This window comes from Coregonus lavaretus, assembly GCF_964263955.1.
Source record: "Coregonus lavaretus genome assembly, chromosome: 25".
In the NCBI taxonomy this organism is placed as follows: Eukaryota; Metazoa; Chordata; class Actinopteri; order Salmoniformes; family Salmonidae; genus Coregonus; species Coregonus lavaretus.
The window spans coordinates 42154267-42173782 of record NC_140012.1 but is presented as its reverse complement, the minus strand read 5'-3'; the positions used below and the strand labels follow the sequence as shown (position 1 = coordinate 42173782).

The window sequence follows — 19516 nt, the reverse complement described above, 5'->3', positions numbered from 1 at the left end:
GTTCATGTGTATGCATTATATTTAGGGTGCGCCCCTATATTACAGCTTCGCGGTAACTATAGCAAACAAGGAAACAGCTTGTTACAAGGGTAGAAGTCCTTGATCTGTCAAACGGTCAATGAATAAGCGAGGAGAAACATTGTTACAATGTCTTTTCACAGTGTATCCAGAGAAGCATTGATCGGATCCGCTACACTTGGAGTTGTCTTTGTGGCTGGTTATTACATTGGTAAGGGGGGTAGAATCAGCGTGCCTGCTTCTTATCAATATCATGACATGTCAAGATGACGTTGAACAGTCGGATATGACAGAGTCATCGTGTATGGTTTCCCCATTATTGTTCAATTATCAAACACTTAAACCACAGCATCTATACCATATTGCCATCTTGAGATACTCATCAGTTGACATGATTGCTCCCTCCAGGCAAAAGAAGATCCACATTTTCCATGGACATCTTCAAGAGTCACTCTGGGGCAAAAGATAACCCCTTGATGCAGTATGTCCTCAATCATTCAATGAGGGAGCATCCGGCGCTGAAAAAACTCAGACTGGTAAGAAGATCCGGATTTACAGAAGTCTTCATTATCAAATATGTTCCTAAATTAGATTTGCCGAACGCTAGAAACTGTCCAAAGTCTAAATTGGATGTGTTTTTGCACCATTTACTATGTTGCACAAGTGTCTGGGTCTGAGACTTGTAAATATAAATGTACACTTAATAAACAACCTGTTTTATGACGTTAACAAAACATTAACATCTCCTTTTCTTCTGTTTCATCTTCCAGAGGACCATGGATGATTCCTGGAACTTCATCATGGTTGCAGCTGAGCAATCTCAGCTGATGGCTAACCTGGCAAGACTCATCAAAGCCAAGAAAGCTATAGAAATCGGTAAATATTATTCACATTATACTCTGTATCACATTTAATCATCTCTTCTCACACTAGTTGCTATAGCCTACCATTTTATTTAAAGTTTCTATCACAACCAATAGCATAGTGTAATGCTATTCCATATAGGCTTGCAAAAATAAATACTGTTGTTTTATGTAACACATTTACCGTATACGAGTCTCATAATGCTCGTTTTATTTATCTTCCCTGTAGGCGTGTACACAGGGTACAATACTCTGAGCATAGCGCTGGTTTTGCCAGACGACGGGAAGATGGTGGCCTGTGACATCAAAGACGAATACCCCAACATCGGCAAACCCTTCTGGAAAGAGGTGAAATGTGGATTGTGTTTTGCTTTTCTGACATGCCAGTGCTACGCGATCAACTGTGCACTTAACTCTTTTAGACAGGCGTTTGGAGAGCTGCCAGGATCGTTTGATTGTCTATATGTCATCTCTCACACCATTGTAGTGATTCTGGCGTGTGCAGGCCAGACATGGGTATGTTTTGTAAGGGATAGCACCACTGACTACTGGGCTTGTCAAACACCCCAGGTAACAAATTACATTCTGAAACTACTTTATTCACATTAGCCTGGTCCCAGATCTGTTTGTGCTCTTGCCAGCTCCTTTGCTGAAAATTGTCAAGCCGAACGTTGGCACGACAATGAGTGAAGGAGTTGGCACGACAATGAGTGAAGGAGTTGGCACGATGGCACAAACAGATCTGACACACAAGCTACATTTGCATGGCATCTGAAAAGCCATCTCACTGTGATAAGAACTGCACACTTGTCATGGTTGCTGCTGCTTTTATTGAGCTAAGATACCAAAACACTCTATGGTATGAAACCAAGACTCACCTTTTAAGTTAATCGTTTATCCCATAGCGGTCAACCTGTAGATGAAAATTATATTGCTGATATTCTGGACTTTACAAAAACAGATAAACTCAGACTTGCTTTTTTTCACAGTCCCTCCTCAAAATAAATTCAAACTTTGAGAGACTGGCTGTGGTTGTGTGATAGATTGATGTGAAAGTCATGTGATCCATCATAGAGAGAGCCTGTCAGAGCATCCATTACCAACGGTCTCACCTGATGACAGAAGTTCTTATCAGTACTTCCACCGTCAAGAAAAGCCCTTCTTGTCGACATTGTAAGCAGAGTACAAAATTGGTGTCAGGAAAAAGTCATGTGTAACCATGCACTGTATTATATAACTCAACCATCAGATCTTTCTCAACAGGCTGGAGTGGAGAATAAAATAGATCTACGGATCCAGCCGGCATTGGAAACTCTCGGTATAGTAACACGTTAGTAACAGATCCATTATCAGCAGTAGATAATGAACAAATGTATTCACACTCACTCACTCTTCCTCAGATGACCTCCTGGCCAATGGCGAGGCCGAGACATTCGACTTCGTCTTCATCGATGCAGACAAAGCAAACTACGACAACTACTACGAAAAATCCCTCCTGCTAGTGAGAAAAGGAGGGATTATTGCCATTGATAACGTGAGTGTTTCAGTATGACGACTGTAGCCTAGTCATTTGTAGGGTGTTGGCCATGATGCATAGTTCATGTTACCGCAACAGTAATTCCAGCACCCAGAACCAAATTAACATCTGTCAAAAGAGACTACCACAGCAGTTAATCTCAAATCACATGGACAGCCGTAAGCAATTTATTTTTTTAAAGCTTAGAATGATGCTGCTGCTCCTCCGTGCTTTTAGGTTCTGTGGAGTGGGAAGGTGGTGAACCCTGCATCTGATGACATAGACACCCAGGCCATTGACAAGCTGAACAAGAAGTTGTACCGGGATGTCAGGATCAACATCAGCATGCTCACTGTGGGAGATGGGTTAACGCTGGCCTTCAAACTGTAACACTATGTAGGAGACCGGTCTTAAAACTGTAGGACTACATGGGAAATTGGCCAACACTGGCCTATACTGTAGAATGTAATCAGTGACAAGTAGTTTTGGGTTATGATTGACCAACACTGGCCTCTACTGTAGAATGTAATTAGTAAGAAGTAGCTTTGCGTTATGATAATCAGATAGTACTTGCCATCTTTTTGGTACAAGTGCTGACTTTTCAAATTGTTGTTTATGTCATTAAATCCATTAGTGTAATGCTGCCACTGAATATCTGTGACCTGAAGGTTTAAATGCTGCCACTGAATATCTGTGACCTGAAGGTTTAAATGCTGCCACTGAATATCTGTGACCTGAAGAGGTTTAAATGCTGCCACTGAATATCTGTGACCTGAAGGTTTAAATGCTGCCACTGAATATCTGTGACCTGAAGAGGTTTAAATGCTGCCACTGAATATCTGTGACCTGGAGGTTTAAATGCTGCCACTGAATATCTGTGACCTGAAGAGGTTTAAATGCTGCCACTGAATATCTGTGACCTGAAGAGGTTTAAATGCTGCCACTGAATATCTGTGATCTGAAGAGGTTTAAATGCTTTTTGCCAACCGTTACTTTAGACAAAATCAAGACTTAAATATTCTTGTAATGTTTTTTGTCTGGAAAATCTTAAATTACAGCTTAATTTTAGAAATAACCAAAGTAATATATGGGTAATGCTTACAGTTATACACATTGTACTCAGGTGAGTCATACTTTCACTGTATACATGTTTGTTTTTAAATGTTCATTATGGTTGAGCTGTACATTAAATTGTAAAACAAGTGACTTGTTGCCATGTAGTTTCACGTTGTCCAACCGTGTGAAGACGCCATGATATATCCAGGAACCAAGGACTGACTTGTTTAAAATACTTTATTGTAAAGGTAGACGTGGACTTGGTTTCTGGTTTCCCAGTCATATCATTTATACACAGCTAGGGGAAGGGGAGGTGGAGGATACGCTCAGTTATATAATAGTTTCCCTTCTCCTTTCTAATCACACCCAGAAAATCCCATTTGGCAATGTCGTGCAATTTACACTACCATGTTCAACTAGGAAACAGGTTAGTTAATCAATATCGTAAGGATCTGACCGCAGGGTGGGTGGCAAAGCAATAAGCATAATTTATTAACATGTCCTCAAGAATATTAGCTAAATAGATCTCATCACCAAATAGAATAGACGTTTAAGGTCTCTAGAATACGTGATGAACATTCTGAGTAGGAGCCGCCCTGACAACAGGCAAAGCATTGCTAACCGAAGGCTACTATATGTGCAAATGAAACAGGGAAAGATAAGACATAAATAAAAAGGTATAATATAATTTGCTAGTGTGCAAAACAACAACAGTTCAGGATTGTCACATAATGACAACATAATAACATTGTTATTATATATAATTAAATCAAAGAATACATCTTAATATAACCCTCCTCGGATTGTCCCATCCAATGAGCCAAACCGATAAAACAAATGTAAAACATGCAGAATGAACGCTCTCTTTGAGAAGGAGGATGTTTTTCACTAGTGGTACAGCACAGTATAGGAATACATAAGACTTAGTAGTACTGCGCTACTGTCATAGTACACACAGAATGACGGACTACAAACCAACAAAGGAAATGGCAGTGGCTGATGGGTTGGGGATCCATCTGACAGAACTGAGGGTTATGTTGTGTATATTGATGCTTTAGATTAATCTCATTCCTTTGAGACATCCCTTACCGGTTGTTGGGCTGGAAATACCTAAGGCCAAATTCTTCTGATATTCCCTCAAATATTAAATATGAAGACTTCACTAGAAAGGACAGCTAGATACTTATGCCTCCAGCTCCAGGCCCAGGCCCAGTTTGTGGCCACCGGCGTTGATGCTTTTGCCATCGACCAGTGCAGACAGGATAAGTTTCATACCTGCAGAACAGGAAAAAATAAATAACTTAGCTACAACAGCCCACTTTGGAGATGGCTGGCAGTGCTTTTGCAAAGTAGTGAGAGACAGTTCTTACCTGGCCGCAGTGTCTGGTTATAGCCAACTCCCACCAAACTAGCATTGTTAACTTTAACCTGGAAAATATAACAAACACATACAATTAACAATGGTATACAACGGGTTATGATCGTTATTGGCATTGCATTACAAAAACGTCACTTTATTGTCCAGTTACTTCCTAAAATATCTCCTTTGACACAGCCCATTCCCATTTAATAAACTACTAATCCCGCAGAACCAGTCTCTGAATATTGAACACACAAGACTAATAAACAAGACAACCAGAAAAGCAGCACTCACAGATATCGAGGCACTGGAGTCCAGCTGATACTTGGCAGCGATGCCAAAGCGGGTGCTGTTGCTGCCTGCTGTCCAGGCCAGGTTCACAGCGGTCTCCAGCTGGTCATTCACCTTCTGGTAGATGGACCCTCCAAACTCTGTGCCATCATTACTGGGATGTAGGACATAAACAGACATACATTGTGCTATCCTTGTCCGATGAACAGCTCTTTATTTAATAATAACTCAACTAAAAGATGAACTGAAATGCTCAAAATCAACCTACAACTTGTTATTAAAAATCGATGTAACTTGCCAAGACCATCATCTTTCTAATAGAAACATTCACACTTTACTGCTGAGATATAAGTCCATCCAAAATACAATAGATATGAAGCTTACACATTGGTGTGCAGCTGGAAATCATCCGTCTTGTAGCCAACAGCGAAGTTGCTCTGGGTCATTTTGGACTTGGCCGTGTCGAAGGTCATCTGGTAGCCAGCCAGCCATCCCTCGTATCCGGTCACCGCTGCACCGTGGATGGCCGGGCCGGCAAAGTCAAAGTCTACATCTACGCCCAAGTTGACGTATTCACGCTTATAGGCAGTCTTCACCTTCCCACTCTTCTTGCTGTTACAGAGAGAACAGATGGGGAAAATAGGATGAATAAACATCATTCTGATATTTCTGTTGTTCTAGTTCAGTCATCACTGATTATTTTCAATAAAAGGAAGGTTGGTGGTGGGTTATGCAGTGCCGAACGTGCACAATAAATGTTATCCACTCCAGGGTCTCAAGACTGGTGAGAAACATTAAATGATGCTTGAAAAAAAATTTATAGCCACAAACCGTACCCAGAATTTGGTGAGAATTGGGTGTCGAACGTAAGTTTCAGTCCTTTGGTGATCTATGGAAGAAGAAAAAAAATTAAACAACTGAATAGAAAGCTGACAAATGACAGTATAGACTGGTGTCTCCCCTCTACCTGGTCTTCAACAGTGATCTCAGTCCCCAGAGTGTTGTCTGTTGTCCACTTCTCTGTAAACGTCAGGCCGTATTCACCCCATTTGTACTTGGTCTCCAGGTTGCCATTGACTTTGCTGGTGTCAGTGTTGGACGAGCCAGAGGTTTTGAATTCCTAAATAACAATCATGACAGACAGTGAGCCTATATCTTGTTATGGAGGGCCAGAATGTACAGTAACTGTGGCATGATTGAAAAGCCAAACTCACCACTCCACTTGAAGACTTGGTCTTGACGTCAAGTTTCACCAATCCAAAACCTAATAAAGAACAAACCATAACATTCAGAACACCATATGTTCCTTTGCATATTAAGGGAGCGGTGTTAACCTGTTTTTGATTAGCATCTCCTTAACATTTAAATACTTTCCAAATGGACCACTACATGGAGAATACTGATCCATACGGACAATTGTGACTTGGCTTGAACAAATTGAATGCCTGGTTGTTATTATGTTAACATACTTGTAAAATGTCCTGTCAGTGTGAAATGTGTTCTGTGGATTGATGGAAACGTTCCCTTACGGGTGTAAGAGAGGCCAAAGCAAAGTGATGCTGAACGTTTAAGTTGTCAGAAAAGGCCCCTGTTACGTAAATGTCAATGTTTGTCATGCTCATCATTCCTACAGGGGTAAACCAACCAGTTTTGAAGACATTTACCATATCCTTTGTTGAAGATGTCCTTTGCAGATTTACCAAGATCACCATATGATGGAGGGACAGCCATTCTACCTGTGACAAGTAGGAAAATGGCAGATGACAAATTCAGCTATCATAGTACTACTGACTGAGTTCAGCATGTAGCCTATTGCAGCAAATGTAGGACAAAGATTATTTTGCCACAAAGAGATAGTCCTAACATGCATGTTGTTCGCTATTGATTGACTAGTAGCAGTGTCCTCCACCACCAAGTAAATGATCAGATAATAGGGAATGTATGGATCATCTCCTCATAGGACTGTGAACACAGTTGAAGGGATATGGCCAGGCCTACACAACCACCTCTACACATGTCAAGCTTTGAAGAACAAGGTTATCTGTAAGCAGCCATCTTGACGTCGATATTAGCACGTCAATGCCGCTGCCAAGTCTCAAGTTGTTTGCTTGCCTAGTTAGCTACAGTAGATCATTACAATGTGCAATATCAATGTAACTGGCGGCTGGTTCAATGAAAGTCAACTTAGCTAGCTAGTAGCTGTTAGCAAAATAGCTAGCCGGCAAGCAAGTTAACAAGCCATTACATCACAGACAGGGATTTGCTCACAGCAGCAATCTGTTTCTTCAACTTGAACTCGACAGTAAGAAGACACAGTTAGCTAGGTAGCTAGGTAGCTAGGCAATGGCACATCATCTTTCCACCTCGAATAAAAAGTCAAAATGTAGTTAGCTATAGTTAATGTCAAAGATCGGGACATGTATTTACCCTTGACAATGGACTAACGTTAGCTATCTGGCTACAGATTTCCCTGCGCTGAATCCCGGCCATGTCCCCTACCTAGCTAGCTAACGTTTAGCTAGTTAGCTGGCTAGCAAGGTACGCCAGCTACCTAGCAATCACAGTTACCTTATTAACTAGCTAACAAAGCTATGGACATTACTTACTGGAAGTTTTGCAGGACTTCGCTTCAGTTGCTTGGAGCTTTGCGTTGGTTCGTTGTTTTCAGGCTGTTTCTAACACCGCGTCGCGACAGTCCTGTCCAGTTGGAGGGCGATGAAGGAGAAACGCAAACGCAAAACCTCACATGACCTCAGGATCGCAGGACCCTGTAAATGTAGGTGTTCGTTTCTTTGCCTGTCTAAATCATAGTAGGATGACTTTGAGTTCTGGTTTTAATTGAGTATTTCTATGTCCATATATAATAATCTAGTTAATACAAGACTGAAACACTTGAATATTTGTGTATTTATTAATGTAATACAATTGTCTTCACAAATAATATCTGGCAACTGGAAGCCGTCTTTATCACCATAGCAACCACGGTGCTTGGCCTACCATGATAGATCTAGCAGTCAGCTTTTCTCTGTACAGTTTCAGGAGGTTTGTATTTAGTTGACAGCTGGATTAGCTACTATAACCGGGGCTGTCAGAAACACTTCAAGAAACCTTAACTAGATAGCTAAACTAGAATAATTCTGCATGGTAAGGAATTATACTAACTGAGCTGTGATCACAAATAAAATACAAATATTTGCTGAGCTGATAACTGCTGCTAGCCGAAGGCTGCAGTGTGGCTGAAGAATGGGTTGGAGAAATCTTTTGGTGGTCAAAACAGAAACAGGTGGTCTAGCTAACTAAACAGTAAAAACTGAAATCAGCACTTTGACCGTCAGAGGACTTGACCTGAAGTGGTACTAACTAAGCTAATAAGATCAGGCCGAACACACATGCTGGTTTTCCATAGCAGACAGACCCGACATGTAAACTCAGTAATAGGTTAAATCCACGCTTAGACACTGGACCTCAGACACAGTGGGAACCATGGCCATCAACTGGGGGGGCCATCAACTGCTCAGGATAGCTCTGAGCCGATTCCCAGAATCCGTTTAAATCCACTGCACTCTGGCGCTATCTCGTGCAGATGTGTCACCATGTCCTCTAACCGTGTAGCTAACTGAATTACATTCTTGCACACACACAGGGCGACTTTTCACTAGGTACACATCTAGGATCAGCTTCCCCTCCTCAAAACTAACTTGAACCATTCATTGATTTCAACTGTTTAATGATGGTAAAGACACGTCATTTGCAGGACATTAATCAATTAACCCAATACAAGCACACTTTGTGTGATTGCAACATTTCCATTACAATGGTAGCCAATTGGTAGCCAATTACTGCATCTCGAAGGTATGTAACGTACCATTATAACCATACCAGTGATAAGGATTAGTAACAATTTATAGAGGGGGTTAAAAGTGACAAGAACAAATGCATAATTCTCCTGAACGTATCTAAAAACATTTTGCAGCAAATTATAGATTTGCAGTTAGCACGAGCTAGCATTAGTCAAGCCAAAATATTGATGCATTACTTTATTAGGAACTCTTTGGAATTATGGGGGGGGGTTAATAAAAACACTCATAGCATGTAAGGTATCTAGGTCTAGTAGAACCAATAACTATTCCGCAGCTGAAATTCCAAATAAAACATGGGATGGAGATGGGATTTAACCCACTGGACACGAACTGGTTGAATCAACATTGGATTATTATTTTTAATGACGTAGAAACAAACGTGATGACGATGAATCAAGGTGGAAAACTGATTAGTTTCGCAAAAAGTCATCAACATAAAAATGAATTTGGCGAATTTGCAATTTTTTCAAATAAATCCAATGACGGTTCAAATCTAATTATTTACATTGAGTTGTCAACTAACGTGATTTCAATCAAATGTAGGATACATTTAAACTAGACGTTGAACAGACGTCTTTGCCAAGTGGGAAGTAATACTTAAAATTGTTTTACAAAAGTGGGTTGTAACCAATACCATTAATGGCTGTCTGATTTAAGTGCCTGGGGGGGTGGGGGGGGGGGGGGGGGGGGGTTGGTTTGCATTTGTTTTAATGATTTATAATATAATAATAATAATATGCCATTTAGCAGACGCTTTTATCCAAAGCGACTTACAGTCATGCGTGCATACATTTTTTTTGTGTATGGGTGGTCCCGGGGATCGAACCCACTACCTTGGCGTTACAAGCGCCGTGCTCAACCAGCGCCTGGGGTGATTCTGAAATCAATCCTATACATAAAAGCACATTGTGTTTTAAACAAATATAGTTCCGTACAACTGTAAACATATTCCTGTTCAAGTGCAATAACCTTTCTGTATATCATCATATATAGATGTAAAATAAAAAAATATATGCTATTGACATATACAAAATGAAATAAATTAAGATAGTCCAAGGGATCTGTGGAAGAAGGAAAACTATTATTTTGTAAGGATTTATATCCTTGTATGTTATTCTTATTATTGTGAAGCCTGGTCATTTACTAAACAACAATATTCAACATTTGAGATATGCATTTCCATAAAGACAATGTTACTATAACACCTAAAGTTATTGGCAAATGGAATGATATTGAAAACGATTGTTCACCATTTTCCATTCCATAGTTTTGGCTGCTTTTTGCGATCTCCTTGGTAACAGCTCCGTTTACGGCTAGGTCTAGTTCGGAAAAGGCAGGATAATAACTGAACAATACAAATATTATAAAGGAAACCAAAATACATTATATATACACACACACACGTATGTGGACACCCCTTCAAATTAGTGGATTCGGCTATTTCAGCCACACCCGTTGCTGACAGGTGTATAAAATCGAGCACACAGCCATGCAATCTCCATAGACAAACATTGGCAGTAGAATGGCCTTATTGATGAGCTCAGTGACTTTCAACGTGGCACAGTCCTAGGATGCCACCTTTCCAACAAACCAGAACTTTAAAATTTCCGCCCTGCTAGAGCTGCCCCTGTCAACTGTAAGTGATGTTATTGTGAAGTGGAAACATCTAGGCGCAACAACGGCTCAGCCGCAAAGTGGTAGGCCACACAAGCTCACAGAACGGGACCGCCGAGTGCTGAAGTGCGTAAAAAAAAAAGTATGTCCTCAGTTGCAACACTGGTTCTGGCTAGGCCCCTTAGTTGCAGTGAAGGGAAATCTTAACGCAACAGCATACAATGAACCAACTCCATATTAACGACCATGATTTTGGAATGAGCTGTTCGACGAGCAGATGTCCACATACTTTTGGCCATGTAGCGTAGTTCATTTCAACATGACTAATTCACATTCTAGTAATACAGTCAAAACCACAGTAGTGTCTTAAGGAATGCAGAAGCTTTTCACACTACCTAAAGTAAAAAGGCAAACAAGTAACAAGACCTGTCGCAACATCTTTAACTTAGATGTTGCTATACAGAAATTCAGGAACAGTATCATCTGTGACGTTTTGAAAATTGCTTTTAAAAGGTGGTCTATACCTGTATTAGAGCCAGAGTTCAGATAAAACAACGTCAATAATATCATACCCCGATTTCTCAGGCTATCTAATGAACACATAAGAGCTTTTTTCACTGTAATACTGTTGAATTTTAGATGAACAAATTGTACGGACTTAAAAATAAAGTGTTTTTGGTTACAATAGGCTGCCTGAGAATTCTGCTTTCATGTTTTCCCCAAACCTCTAGCTTGCTATCACCTTCAATGTTCTCTCAGACTGCAAGTTAAGAGCAAGTTAAGCATTGAAATGCTAGCCTGGCATTAGCATGTCTGTTTGTGCTTTAGCCAACTCCTCTGTTGAGTTTGTTGTCATGCCATGAACAAGATTGTAAAGGCATGACAAGAGATGAGGCGTTGGCTAAAGCACTTACATCACATCTGTAACCAGGTTATTGATCGTGGCAAAAGGTGTGGGGCGGCAGGTAGCTTAGTGGTTAAGAGCGTAGTGCCAGTAAACGAAAGGTCGCTGGTTCTAATCCCCGAGCCGACTAGGTGAAAAATCTGTCGATGTGCCCTTGAGCAAGGCACTTAACCCTAATTGCTCCTGTAAGTCGCTCTGGATAAGAGCTTCTGCTAAATGACTAAAATGTAAAATGTGTGGGAAATATCTTCAGAAATCTCATCGCTATTCAAAGGAAGTGGAGAGGATAGGATGATTCTTTAGCATGCGTCCAAAATGGCACCCTATTCCCTATGTAGTGCTCTGGTCAAAAGTAGTGCACTATAAAGGGAATAGGGTGCCATTTTGGATACATACTTAGTTTAATCCCTTTCAACAGGCTGCTGTTGGACAAACATTTACATTTACGTCATTTAGCAGACTCTCTTATCGAGAGCGACTTACAAATTGGTGCATTCACCTTATAGCCAGTGGGACGCCAGCCAAACGCTATGTCACAGAAATATGAGTAGTCAAGTCTCTCAGGTACCCTGTCACACCATGGCACCGATAGGATCCTACAAGCCATCTCAGTTAGCAGTCTCTGCAGATATTGGAATATAAAGTCAATATCACACAACCACAGTTTGCAACTCCTTGGAGAGGGCAGCATACTGAACAGTAGTGTCGACTGGAAGAGATCAACGTCCTCTACCACCTAGTACCCAATCATGCTCCTGATCATGGCGGGTTTGGAGAAGGGCCAGCCGTACTCATTGGGCACGGGGCCGTTGACGTTGCATTCGAAGAAGGAGAACATGGGGAACCAGATGCGGGCCCTGCGACTCTGCTGGTACGCCCTGGTGTTAGCCAGCGTGTGGTAGTATAGGAACAGCCTGGTGGTGATGTAGAAGGCTATGAAGACGTCGATGGAGTAGTGCTCATGGGCCGCCAGGATGAAGAAGATGCCAAACAAGTTCAGGACCCAGGACAAGGTGTGGATGAAGTTCCAACCCCTCGGGGTGTCTGTTAGTGAATACATACAAGCAGAACATTGAATAATGGGTTTGGATGGTTTTGAATTTCAGTTATGTTCTGTTCAAATCAGGAAGTGAATGACAACTTCAGAGATCCTGCTCTCAGTGTATGCTGTAGAATTATACAACAGTTTAAAGCTGTCGGTGGTCTGGTCTTGATGACCTTTATGCAGTTATAGCTGATGGACACACAATGTACATAAGTTCTTCCCACTACAGTCAATTACATCTTACCAGGGGACAGTAACAATACGATTATATGGAACGCTTACATTCTGTCACAAAGAAGTTGAGCATGGTGATTACCACCGTGTGACCGCTGAACATGTAGTCCCCACATGTATGGACACCTGTGAGGGACATTCCAAATCCACTCCATATGGCCAGAGCTCGATGCAGTTTGGCCCACATATCACCATACATCTAGGGGAAAGAGAAGGAAAGAGTCACTATTGATATTCTAGCCTGTTGTGAGACGTGAAAATTGCCACCCATAGTCTGCGTACAGCAGGGGTGTCAAACAAATTTCCCCCCGCGGGCCGCATTCAGTCTTCACCGAGGTCCAGAGGGCCGCACTTAAAATTGGTTACATTTCCTCGCTGTCAATTTGCAAAAGATGGTCATATCCATCGCTTTTGAAATTTGCGATGCTCCCCGACTGTCTAGATTACTGTTATCAAACTGGACAGAGTAAAGAGACTATAGATTACTGTTATCAAACTGGACAGAGTAAAGAGACTATAGATTACTGTTATCAAGCTGGACAGAGTAAAGAGACTATAGATTACTGTTATCAAACTGGACAGAGTAAAGAGACTATAGATTACTGTTATCAAGCTGGACAGAGTAAAGAGACTATAGATTACTGTTATCAAGCTGGACAGAGTAAAGAGACTATAGATTACTGTTATCAAGCTGGACAGAGTAAAGACACTATAGATTACTGTTATCAAACTGGACAGAGTAAAGAGACTATAGATTACTGTTATCAAACTGGACAGAGTAAAGAGACTATAGATTACTGTTATCAAACTGGACAGAGTAAAGAGACTATAGATTACTGTTATCAAACTGGACAGAGTAAAGAGACTACAGATGTAGGTCCATTGTCATTTCTACACAGTTTTGATTTAGTTAGATAGTGTGTGTGTGTGTGTGTGTGTGTGTGTGGAGCTGTGGTACCTTTCCTGAGCACTGCAGGTGCTGTCCTGGCACTGACAGGGAGGTCACAAACATGGTGATGCAACGCAGCATGAACACTGTCCCCATGAGGCTGCACAGGCGCCGCAGCAGAATCGACCTTCAGCAGAGCAAACATTACACACATTAACACAACTTCAATAACTAGACCAATGGTTTTCAGACCTCTCCTCAGGGACCCCCCCAGAAGTTTCACCATTTTGTTGTAGCCTTGAACTAGCTCACCTGATTGAAGTAGTCAAAAGGCTTAATGATTAGACGACAAGCTGAATGAGGCTTGCGAGCTCTGGAATAGTTCAAATACATGAAACGGCTGTGGTTTCCTGAGGAGAAGCTTGAAAACCTCTGGGCTAGGCTAATCTACACTTTTACTATTCTATTCAGGGAGAAATTCTAGACACTAGCTTAAATCACGTCTAGGCTGTGTGATGAACGGGTTTTCCTATGGACCAGGCAGTCCGTACTCTACCTGTGATGAACGGGTTTTCCTATGGACCAGGCAGTCCGTACTCTACCTGTGCTTGTGCAGCAGCAGAACTAGCAGCCAGATATTACACAGGATCAGTCCACATGCCTCTGCCATGGCAAAGGCCCATGGTATTCTAGGTACACTGTTAAAAGAAAGAAATGGTTACAGGCTGATCTTCAAGCTGTCTGCTCCTGAAGCACTGTGGGTTATTCTCCCAGGCTTAGCGAACTTTATTAAAAAAAGTGTCACTGAAGCAACAGATGGGGCCTAATAGCCAATAACCTGACTAAACGTATTACCCTATATTCAACTTTACTTAACTGGAACAAACTAAAAACAGCCTAGTAGATTTCTATCAAAATAACAAGGATGCAAACAGCAAGGCTAAACCAGAGCAACTGGGATAACACACCTGACAAACCTGCATTAGGTTCTCACAAAAGGCTAACCCTTTCGCTATTTCACTATACCGTGTCTCGATGTCAACCTCTAGTCCTGCTAGACCATAAACACAGGGAGTCTAGAGAGCTACGTTTAGCCTAGTTGCTGCTTACTCATTTCGCCTACAGTAATCTGCTACGTTATCACACCATGAGTAAGTCGGACTCAGCACTCAGTGAGAACAAGCCGGACATTCAAGTGCCGCCCAATGGAGGTCATCATGAACAAAATGTTGAGCAATCTACTGAAAGTAGTACAATCAAAGAACAGTTAATGGCAGGGCATGCTATTGAGATTCAGAATAGGCTATGGTTACATATCAACTGGCACCCTATTCCCTATATAGTGCACTACTTTTGATCAGGGCCCATAGAGTAGCAGTACACTTCATGGGAGCCATACCCTAGTATGCTCCTTCACTATGTCAGGCTTATAATACACAGTTGTTATCCGAAAGTAGGGCAATTATCACAATGTCCATCCAGACTGATTCCCCCCCCCCCCTTCAACAGCTTGACCTCTTGTTTTAACAGATCGTAAGATGATGCAGGTGCACCATCATGTTTAATTTCACTATCAAGACAAACTTTCACTGTTGCTCTGAGAGTCATGGCTGTATTCATTAGTCGGACACCATTGCAAAACATCTTGCACAGTAACAAAACATTTTGCAACAGAAGCCATTTACTCCAAACGGAAAATATTTTGCAATGAACACAATAGATTCTTTTAATAAAATTCAGATAAGTCTCTCCCCGTTTCATTCCGTTTGCTTGTATTTGGTTCCTAGTAACATGTCATCACCAAAGCATCAGTTCTGTTGACATTCCGAACAGAGGCGTTTGCTGAAAAGTCACAAGATCAACTAGGTCTAAAATGTACATACATTATTTAAGATGTGAGCAACAGCAACCCACCTGTCTAAGAAAATGTCTGGCAAGGGTGGGTAAGTGCGCATGTCCGGCACCCTCTCGTGCACGATCACCATGACAAAAGAGGTAAATCCGAAAACAAACACCACATAGATGGCACTAAGCGCCGTCTTCCAGTACTCAGGGTCCAGCCTCCTGCTCCCTCCATGCTTGTACTTCCCATTCCTATACTGAAGATACTGCTCTCCAACCGGTGCAGTGTCTATGTTAGAGTTATCACACTCTCTGCTGGAGTCCCCATTGCAGTGCCAGTCCCCACCACCACCCTGAGGGGAGTGTCCTTCAAACGGGACCCCCAGCTCCTCCAGGATATCCAGGTTTTGTTTCTGCAGCTTGCGGAGGGACACCATCAGCCTCTTGATGTCCCCCAGCACCTTGAGCTCCAGCGGGGGAGAGCGGAGGTCATACTCGCTGAGGGTGAGTAAGGACATGCCGTCCAGACGGTGCTTGTTGCACAGTAGGTCTACATAGTGGCAGAAGCCCTCGTCCTTCAGCCACTTGGCTACGTGCTTGGTGGTCCAATGCCGGACGCTCAGCGGGCTACTATTAGACATATCTCCTTCACTCTGAAAACTCTAGAAGACAAAACAAAATGTTTAACCTCCACTCCAAAAACCAAATCACACATGTGCTCAAATTGGTAGAGCATGGCACTTGACAGAGTAAAGAGACTACAGATGTAGGTCCATTATCATTTCTACACAGTTTTGATTTAGTTTTGGGACCGTCAATAAATTACACAACGTACATGAGAAAATATTTTAGTTGTCTCATTAAATGCTTTCAATATTTGTTTATGAATGTCTACAATTTATAGTTGGTTTGAGGTTTTTAAGTCATGGAAATTTGGAGCTATTGAACATTTAAAACATGCACATTGTGTAATTTACTGATGGTCTCTAACTAGCCCCATAGACGGGTTGGTTGTTTAGCAACAAAACCGACGCGTGCACAACTATTGGGTAAAATAGACGGGGTTCGCTTAGATTGTTGACAATGTTTATTGAATACATAAAATTGCACAATGAGCACTTGTTGTCAATCAAACATATTGTTACACAGTTGTTGGTTAGCTAGCTAGTGAATTTTAGCATAGTCAAAACAAGACATGGTATCAAGAACAAGAAAAAAACTAGATGAAATGAGCCACTTAGAATTACCCACATGGCAGCTTATTGTCATTGTTTCTAGCTATCTGAACGTCCAGAACCACAACACATGAACTTCTGCCCCATTGAAGCGTGAGCATGGTTTGTGACGTTCTCAGCAAACCCATCTATAGAATCCGACCCGACTAAGAGAAAAAATATCTGTCGATGTGCCCTTGAGCAAAGCACTTAACCCTAATTGCTCTTAGTGACTAAAATGTAAATGCATTACGATCGGGTCGCATGCAGCTGTGCTCCGAATTGATGATTTCCTGGGTGCTGCCAGCTGTGGGCAGGATTGAAATAAACCCAACCCAAGGAAAACTGTTACTGTACCCTTCTCATTCCGTTTTTTCCCCTATCATCTTGCAAATCTCTGTTTTGGACGACACTGACTTTATTACCAAAATTATCCTATTTGCACTGTGTAGTCAATTTTGACAGTAGAATAAATGTTTCTGACTCATATCGATGCCACATGGGGCCATTTTCAAAATGAGAAGTAGCTTTTTAAATAGCAGTCGCTCTTTAAGTCTGTCACAGGAGACATGCATATCACATGAAAAGATTTGCACTGTGTGGAATAAAGAAAAGGTCCCTATATCTATTGGAACAGCCAGTACCATTTCAAAAGAGAAAACACTGTCATTACACAAGCCACAGAGAACTAGGCATTTACCATTTCCACTGAATCAGCATTTCAGCAATACTGTCTGGTTCGCTGTCTAGCCAAGCAAGATGTCAACATGAGGCACTGACTTTCCACTGCTTCAAGACAATATCTCCCCCTTTCTTCCAGTCTGGTTGTTCAATTGTGGTGACTCAAAGCAGTTTTCCACTGAAACTTGTAAAGGACTAAGTCTAGCCTAAAGTACACTCTCAGACTTAAACCTCTGTATATACCGAGTAATTGTGTAATACAGCCTATTTAATCAGACTACTTGGCAGAGGTCAGTGTTCAGTGTCCCTGGCAAGACAACTGTCCCATGTCATGTCCCCATGCGATGGCATTTCCCCACTCACCTCTTGCAACCATTAAAACGAAATACAGAGAACTAGTGTCGGGTGCCAATAGCACAGTCACTCATTATACTGAACACCACAAGACAGACAGAGAATGATGGTGACATCTCTGGCAATAGCGGAGGAACGCTAAACTCCGTTCTCGAATAACTTATCTGCCTCGATATACGAGAACGGAGTTGAGCGTTCCTCAGCTACTCTGGCAACAGCCTATTGTCTCCAGCAGGCCAGGCAGGGGTTAGTTAGCTAACAGTAGCTAGCTAGTTAGCCATACACATCTGCACGTTTTTTGCTTTCACTAGATAGCTAACTAGCTAGGTAAGTGCACGGGTGACTGATATACCACCAAGTCCAGTTAGCTTGCTGTGTGGATAGCTAGCTATGCAAAACACATTTCAATGCTCAGAATACATTAGCTAGCAGCAACGTGCACATTCTGGCATACCAGCTTGCTAGCATGCAAACGTTAGCCTGATACGTTAGTTAGCAATCTAGCAGTAAATACTCACCAGAATTCAGATTCAACTGTAGGTTAGCTGCCGCGGCGAGTAATATGACTACATGGCATCTCACACGAGTCTGACCAAGCTATATTTACGTTTAGTGCGATAAGAGGATTGAAGCAAATCATTTCGCCCCGCTGCTGGTTAGCATCTGCTTTGCTGTTGACAATAATAGTGAAGGCGCGCCGTAAACACTAGACGAGCCGCGCAATAATAGTGAAAGCGCGCCGTAAACACTAGACGAGCCGCGCACCAGGTAATCTTCTCGTACCGTGTCGAACGTTGCTCATTGCTCGATTTATAGCTACTACACTGACCTCTACTGGTCAAATCAAATCAAATTGTATTTGCCACATGCGCCGAATACAAACAGGTGTAGACATTACCATGAAATGCTTACTTACAGCCCTTAACCAACAATGCATTTATTTCTTAATAAAAAAGTAAAATAAAACAACAACAACAAAAAAGTGTTGAGAAAAAAAGATCAGAAGTAAAATAAAATAACAGTAGGGAGGCTAGATACAGGGGGGTACCGGTGCAGAGTCAATGTGCGGGGGCACCGGCTAGTTGAGGTAGTTGAGGTAATATGTACATGAAATGACAGTATTGGTATGCAAAGACAGTACAGTATGTACTCTGTGGAACTATGCATTGTTTATAACCCATAAAGCAACCTATGACATAATGTCAGTCTCATAAACTAGACGTAGCATAGTAAAGGTAAATCCAGGACACTCAATTTAGTGTGATATGTTATGTTTGATATGGTTACATAAGACAGACAGATATGTCTAGCAACCCAAAGGTTGCGTGTTTGGTGTTTTTGGATCTCATCTGTAGCTCAATTGGTAGAGCATGGCGCTTGTAACGCCAGGGTAGTGGGTTCGATCCCCGGGACCACCCATACGTAAAAATTTATGCACACATGACTGTAAGTCGCTTTGGATAAAAGCATCTGCTAAATGGCATATTATTATTATTATTATTATTATTATTATTATTATTATTATTATTATTATCACGGACAACTTTAGCATTTTATCTCATTAGCAACTTTGCAACTACTTACTACTTTTTTTAGCTATTTTGCTACTACTTAGAATGTTAGTTAACCCTTCCCCTAACCCTAACCTTAACCCTTTAACCCAACTCCTAACCTTAACCCTAACCTTAACGCCTAGCCTAGCTAACGTTAGCCACAACAAATTGGAATTCATAACATGTCATACGCTTTGCTATTTTGTAACTATTTGTAAGAAT

At 41.6% G+C, this 19516-nt stretch overlaps 3 protein-coding genes across 4 annotated transcripts; 1 reads left to right on the top strand and 2 right to left on the bottom strand.

The window, feature by feature from the left end:
- Positions 1-70: 70 nt before the first annotated feature.
- On the top strand, positions 71-3600 carry LOC311100607 (catechol O-methyltransferase domain-containing protein 1-like). Of its 2 annotated transcripts, none has more exons than XR_014609840.1 (7): positions 71-229; positions 427-554; positions 789-894; positions 1111-2054; positions 2145-2199; positions 2282-2415; positions 2635-3600. XR_014609840.1 is itself a non-coding variant. In XM_084141533.1 (7 exons), exons 1-7 carry the CDS (start codon positions 148-150, stop codon positions 2785-2787), a joined length of 777 nt encoding a protein of 258 aa, XP_083997659.1. In that variant the 5' UTR covers positions 82-147; the 3' UTR covers positions 2788-3600. The 2 variants fall into 2 exon arrangements, 1 of the variants encoding a protein (XP_083997659.1); XM_084141533.1 differs by having other exon boundaries at positions 82-229; positions 1111-1229.
- Positions 3601-3672: 72 nt separating this feature from the next.
- Positions 3673-7859, bottom strand: LOC311100872 (non-selective voltage-gated ion channel VDAC2-like). The gene is made up of 9 exons (XM_084141869.1): positions 7711-7859; positions 6769-6840; positions 6319-6368; positions 6072-6224; positions 5941-5993; positions 5489-5716; positions 5108-5258; positions 4824-4881; positions 3673-4728 (listed from the first exon to the last, which is right to left on the bottom strand). Exons 2-9 carry the CDS (start codon positions 6833-6835, stop codon positions 4637-4639), a joined length of 852 nt encoding a protein of 283 aa, XP_083997995.1. The 5' UTR covers positions 6836-6840; positions 7711-7859; the 3' UTR covers positions 3673-4636.
- A 1980-nt stretch (positions 7860-9839) lies between these two features.
- Positions 9840-18412, bottom strand: LOC311100871 (sphingomyelin synthase-related protein 1-like). Its single transcript, XM_084141868.1, has 6 exons — positions 18260-18412; positions 15565-16154; positions 14253-14348; positions 13720-13837; positions 12810-12960; positions 9840-12526 (listed from the first exon to the last, which is right to left on the bottom strand). The coding sequence occupies exons 2-6, from the start codon at positions 16131-16133 to the stop codon at positions 12219-12221; spliced, it is 1242 nt and encodes a 413-aa protein (XP_083997994.1). The 5' UTR covers positions 16134-16154; positions 18260-18412; the 3' UTR covers positions 9840-12218.
- Between the last annotated feature and the right edge of the window lie 1104 nt (positions 18413-19516).

Coding starts and splice junctions, on each gene's coding strand:
- LOC311100607 (XM_084141533.1), top strand. CDS start 148: ATGTCTTTTCACAGTGTATCCAGAGAAGCATTGATCGGATCCGCTACA. Junction 2,200..2,281: donor GCCGGCATTGGAAACTCTCG/GTATAGTAACAC, acceptor ACTCTTCCTCAG/ATGACCTCCTGGCCAATGGC. Junction 2,416..2,634: donor GGATTATTGCCATTGATAAC/GTGAGTGTTTCA, acceptor CCGTGCTTTTAG/GTTCTGTGGAGTGGGAAGGT.
- LOC311100871 (XM_084141868.1), bottom strand. CDS start 16,133: ATGTCTAATAGTAGCCCGCTGAGCGTCCGGCATTGGACCACCAAGCAC. Junction 14,349..15,564: donor CCAGACATTTTCTTAGACAG/GTGGGTTGCTGT, acceptor TTCTTTTAACAG/TGTACCTAGAATACCATGGG. Junction 12,961..13,719: donor ACCTGCAGTGCTCAGGAAAG/GTACCACAGCTC, acceptor TCTTTCCCCTAG/ATGTATGGTGATATGTGGGC.
- LOC311100872 (XM_084141869.1), bottom strand. CDS start 6,835: ATGGCTGTCCCTCCATCATATGGTGATCTTGGTAAATCTGCAAAGGAC. Junction 5,994..6,071: donor AGATCACTGTTGAAGACCAG/GTAGAGGGGAGA, acceptor CTTCTTCCATAG/ATCACCAAAGGACTGAAACT. Junction 5,259..5,488: donor TTCCAGCTGCACACCAATGT/GTAAGCTTCATA, acceptor CCTACATCCCAG/TAATGATGGCACAGAGTTTG.